The sequence below is a fragment of the Scardinius erythrophthalmus genome, assembly GCF_964197995.2.
Source record: "Scardinius erythrophthalmus genome assembly, chromosome: 20".
Lineage (NCBI taxonomy): Eukaryota > Metazoa > Chordata > Actinopteri > Cypriniformes > Leuciscidae > Scardinius > Scardinius erythrophthalmus.
Genome location: NC_138240.1, coordinates 26,728,886 through 26,734,885, shown reverse-complemented (window position 1 = coordinate 26,734,885; position 6,000 = coordinate 26,728,886). Strand labels below are relative to the sequence as shown.

General features: G+C 40.4%; 1 protein-coding gene across 1 annotated transcript in view; it reads left to right on the top strand.

Moving 5' to 3' along the window:
• Positions 1-1,446: 1,446 nt before the first annotated feature.
• adgra2 (adhesion G protein-coupled receptor A2) overlaps positions 1,447-6,000 on the top strand; it is a 96,327-nt gene continuing 91,773 nt past the window's right edge. Inside the window, exon 1 of the mRNA XM_081349342.1 lies at positions 1,447-2,257. Coding sequence (XP_081205468.1) covers positions 2,028-2,257 — 230 coding nt within the window. The 5' untranslated portion in view covers positions 1,447-2,027. The remainder of the gene's footprint in view (positions 2,258-6,000) is intronic.

The window sequence follows — 6,000 nt, the reverse complement described above, 5'->3', positions numbered from 1 at the left end:
GCTGTGTAACTACGAGTTTGACGCTTCAAAAAACTTCATAAAGAGATTGAAACCTAACCCATATGAATTGAGCGGTTTAGTCCAAATTTTCTAAAGAGACTCGATCACTATATATTATGAACAGATTGAATTTAGGCTTTTATTCACATATAAACATTTATCAGCAAACATAAACAGAAGCTCAACCGAACCTGCGTAACACGAGAATGAACCTCATTGGTTCTTGCTAAAGCTCAAATGTGCTGTGTAACACAAGAATGAACCTCATTGGTTCTTGCAGAAGCTCAAACATGATGCATGACACAAGAATGAACCTCATTGGTTCTAACTGAAGCTCAAATGTGCTGTGTAACACATAAGAATGAACATCATTGGTTCTTGCGGAAGCTCAAATGTGCTGTGTAACACAAGAATGAACCTCATTGGTTCTTGCTGAAGCTCAAACGTGCTGCGTAACACGAGAATCAACCTCATTGGTTCTTGCTAAAGCTCAAATGTGCTGTGTAACACACAAAAATGAACCTCATTGGTTCTTGCGGAAGCTCAAATGTGCTGCGTAACACAAGAATGAACCTCATTGGTTCTTGCTGAAGCTCAAACGTGCTGCGTAACACGAGAATCAACCTCATTGGTTCTTGCTAAAGCTCAAATGTGCTGTGTAACACACACAAATGAACCTCATTGGTTCTTGCAGAAGCTCAAACGTGATGCATGACACAAGAATGAACCTCATTGGTTCTAACTGAAGCTCAAATGTGCTGTGTAACACACATGAATGAACCTCATTGGTTCTTACAAGTTAAGCGAACATGCTTGAGCTTCCGTTTACCAGATCAGATGTGTGCACTGATGAATGTTTATTTGTGAATAAAAGCCTAAATTTAATCTGTTCATCATATAAAGCGATGTTTCTTCAGAAAATTTGGACTAAACCACTCAATTCATATGGGTTAGTTTTACGATTTCTTTATGAACTTTTTTAAGCGTCAAAGTGCTAGTTGCGTAGCTGTCAATTGGGACGACATCAGGGTAAGTAATGACAGAATTTTCAATCCCTTTAAAAGGGAATGAGCTCTTTCACTTGATAAACCAGATACATACATCTAAATCATAAAATATTGAATTGAAATAGTTTTAAGAAGATAAGCCTATTGTGATATTGTATTTAAAATACAATTACACTATGTAATATAATTGCACTTTTTTTTTACATTCACTTGCCCATTCTCCAGTCTCTAGTAGTCGTAAATGTAAATACATAGTACATTTTATTACCATAATAATGATTTAGAGTAACATAATCTGGAGACTGTAATGTAATAACTAGATTTATGGGAGACATGAAATTAGCTGCGCTAGGACCGCGCGGCTCAGGGAGAGGAATGTGCGCACTGTGGCTGGAGCTGAATGTGAGTGTGACAGGATGGCAGAGGAAAAGCGCCAGAGTCCTGGAATTAGGATCTGCACCGTTATTCAAAGTCAGATTGCGCTTTACACCACACGGACCCCGGAGCGCAGAGGAGCAGTCCGTCATGTTTGCTGATACGCGTCCGGAACTTTATGACAAATCAAATCGCATTTTTCTGTGAAATACTGCTTGGAAAAAGTATGGACAACAGCTGCTTTGAGGACTCGTAATTGCGCTGCGCTCAAAAGCACAAGAGTAACAGCTTCACTTTCCTTTAGAAAGGCGACAGAGTGACATTTCTGCGCGCCGCCCGTTTGCGCGTCACATTCGTAAAGTGCTACAAAATGATTCCGTTTCATTTGGGACATGGAGGAAAGAAAGTGCATGATGGAATTATGACATGATGGATATAATTTATTGCTTCAGTGACAGGAGTGCTGTCATTTTTTAACAGAAGTGAGTTTTGCAGTATACCGTGGTGATCTATCCATTCATACTTAGAAAGGAGTAACTTGTCTCTGTCTCAGCATTGATACTTTAAGTTATTATCACCCAGAAAAGATTGTGCCCTGATGTCATGGGCTGACCTGGGACCGCGCAGTTGATAGTGTGGGGGACAATGTCGGGACCCTGCGTCCGCATCCCGTTTTGGGTTCGTGTGTTTCTCCTGCTGCTGCTTCACAGAGTCTCTGCCGGCTGTCCGGAGCTCCTCTCCAGCGGCTGCAGCTGCGCGGAGGACCGCGGTAAAGCTCACCCTGCGCCCGGAGCGCGGAGGAAAGTCAGCTGCGGTGGGAAGGAGCTGACCGAAACGCCAGAAGTCAGTCTGCTCCCCAACAGGACCGTCTCTCTGTGAGTATTTTGTTCATTTTCACTATTTAGCAACGCTTTATCAATGTTATATAGTCTGCATATGTCATGAAAACACAATTCATTGACTCAAAAGTAGCTACAATGCTCAAAATCAACTTCTCGATGTAATTATATATTAAGCTGATGGTTTTTGCAGTAAATTATACCAGAGTTTGTAGGAGGATGTTGGGTGTTGTTTGAGAATACCATTAAGCTTAATTCTCTGAAGCGCAAATTTCAAACAAACATTTGAAGATGCAGAACTTCAGCAAATGAGACTGCATGGATGATTGATGGCACAGGGGTTGTCTTAAGATACAGAAACATGCATCATTGAACATGGTTTTTATTAGACAATGTAAGTCTATAGCATCTCATAAAATCAGTAATTGTGACAGCAACAGTCTGGAAGATGTAAACTGGTATTACAACGGTGCTAAAGACAAAGGTCGGACACTTCTTGGTGACTAGGCTACTGTACAATATCTTAATAGACAGCAGCTTTAAGCAGCTGTCAAAATTTAACTCTATAGGGAAGTCCAAGGGCAACTGTAACAATTTTTCCATTTTACACTACATTTTTTTTCACAACTCACTTATTACTACAAATATACGTGCCATATTTTGGTATAAGGAAAATGTACAGTAACATTAATAGACTTGCAATGAGAAAGACTCAGTTGTTTAGATCATTTATTGGAGAATTATTAGCCTTTGTTCAAGTAAATTAACATTAAAAATAGATAGTTTTTAGTATTCAGTATTCAATCTTTGATGCAATAATTCTAAAGGTTACATCTGTTAATTTATTCATATTCATTCATAACTAGTTTTGTTAACAGTTGTCCTACTTCACAGCCATAAAACATTATTATATAAATACTGTACCGAGTACAGAGATTCTGTCATTATGCGCTGTTACAACTTTTGACTAACATTCTTTGACCAACAATCATTTTTGTTTTGGCTTGAATGTTTCACAAAGTGAAACCATCAAACTCTACTGAGTGTGACGCTACCAGCTCATTGTTTTGGCTCATATATGTGAGATGTGGTGAGAATTATGAGCAGAGTGAAGCTCTGAAGAGGAGTTTGTTGCAGAACTCAAAACTGATGTGTTGTCATTTTACACATGCCTTCCATCTGACAGCAAAGGAAACCGGTCCTCTGTCCTCAAAAAACACATATGCACACAGGTCCTCTAGTCTTCAGTTGACTTTGCCATGCTAAAGGAGAATAAAAAGTGCACTTTAATAGCCATCCGTCTCCTTCCTTTCCCTGTGCTGTAATATCCCAGTCTGTTCATAATGGACCATATTCATATTGTCTGCACAGGAAGGAAGTTAAACCTCCAAAGTGTGGCTGTAGCTAGTTATGACCTATTGTGATATTACCTGTTAATCTGGGTGACTATTCTAGTACTTCAGATACTTTCGGCGCCTGTACAGAATACTTGTCGGACAAAGTATGCACTTAATCCCTGTGTGAGACAAGGGAGATCATTTTAAAGCTATGCGTATTTGTTTTGGTGAGGAGAGTGCTATTTTTCGTCTGTTTCTTGACATGGACACCCGTGCAGCCGTCCAACATCTTTGGTTGTATCCGCCCTTAAAATTGGTGTGGAAAAGCAGGAATAAAACACTCGTCGTTTCAGAACCCTGCCTTCCCATGATGCCCTTCTGCTCCCCTTCCCAGCAGGAGCAGAATTCGCCTGCACATGGCTGTCGTAAAAACATAAACATTAAAAGCACTCGAAACGCCGCGAACAAGCCCAGGAGAGGAGTATGCAGCCCGAGGATTGGTCCCCTCGGAGGAGGAGGCCCGGGGTAGCCAGGACTCCATTTAAAGAGGCTAGTGGTTCTGCTTAATAACTGCTCACATCTGCTCAACACATTGCCTTTGCGAAACCGGAGGAAATGGACTTAAAAAAAAAAAAAAGATAGGAAGGGGGCAAAAGTAGGCTGGGTGGCAGACGACAGAGGCGGTCGGAGACAAGCTCTCATGAGCCTTTTGCACCTCTTAACATCGTTTATTTGTTTTCCGAGCATGTGGAAAGCGCACCGTGAGGCAGTTTTATGAGGCTTTGTGTGTTAGAAGTATTCACAGTCTCCTGCCCCCTGAAGGGAAAATGAGCAATGGTTAATCAAAATGCTGCACTCAGCACTAGTTTAGCTGGGTGTTTTTTTCAAGGTAGTTGATCCAAGTTTTGGTTTCTCAGGATTGGCTTTTGTCTGGTTAGATGCAATGTTTGAAATTGTGTCTCTGCTGTTGTTTTCGCGGACATGCTTTGTGATTGTTCAGACAGCAGATGCATTCTGGGAATCATCACCTGTCTCTTTCTTGCTCATCTCTTTCAGCCGCTCTCTAATTCGCCAGGAGAAAATGTGGAATGTCTGTATAAAAATATCTCTTGTTGAGGTGAATGATACCAAAACCCCTTTAAGGCAAGTCCACTCAGTGGCCATTTTGGCTCACACCTGCTTGAATGGGACCAAAATCTTCAAAGCTGCTTGTCAATATTTGCCAATCACCAAAAAAAGGTCGATTGGCTCCTTTATTTGAAACATGGGACTTCTATTCCTATGGTGTGCTAACATGAGCTGTGTTCCACTTTGTTTTTTTAATGCCCTTCTCTCGCTAGCTTCCCTCCGGTGCATTGACTCGGATGTATGTCATTGCTTACAGTAGTAGCAGGGGTGCCCACTACTGGCGGAACTTATGCAATGGGTTCAATTCGAATGTCCTAAATCCTTTATCACTTGGAATCTGCTATGAAGCTAATGTATTATTTTAGTAATTATTTTTTCCTTTTGTTGAATTTGTTTGATTGACCTTTTATATGGACTGTTGGAGAAAATATGTAAAATTACACAAACAAGTAAAATATCCCCCAACACTGCACATTTTGGATCTCTTAAGGCACTCAGACACTACAAGATAATCTGGCCCAATTCTCTCATTCCGACAATCCTATGTAAAGTCCTGATTATCTTGATGGTTCTACAGATTATTCTATCAGATCTACCTGTGGTGTGATGTGTGTTAAGAGTGATTGAATCTGCTCAGAATAATGCACAGATCTCAAATTGTAAATATCCAACATATTGAATATTTACGATAACAAATCCTGTTGTGCGGGAGGAACCCCGATGACAAACCCGCACGCACTCTGCAGTTTGTCACGTGGAATGAAACCATACCAAATTAGAAAGCGAGCTGACAGAAGGTGGAAGAATAACAGCACTTTATCTAAACCTTTTTCTTTTATTTCTGCAAATTGTCTATAAAAAACAGTCCACACACTCTTATCACCATTTCTTCTTGCCCATCGTCCGCCATGTTTGCGGTGCAGAACTCCTTTGTTGCGCAGGAAAATGCTGAAATCTTTGGACATACCATTTGAACACCGTATGAATACTTCCAGCATTTCCGCCACCAGTTTTGACGTTATCGTTATGTGTTGCATTAAGTGTGATGCAAAAGACAATTAAGAAATTCGTTTTGAGCAGCCAGAGCATCCAGACTGAGACGCATCTCTAAAAATCTGATTGGAATCGCATTTCAAACCACCTCCATATGTGTGGTTTGAAAAAAATCAAATTTCATGTGTTTTTTTGTTGTCCAGACTTTCAAAAATGCATCTAGATAAAATCTGGATATGCAAAAAATTCTTATTTTTGCTTTCAGTCTGAACATGGCCATTCAGACGGGATGTCTCGTTAACCAAAATTTTCCGGAAGTGT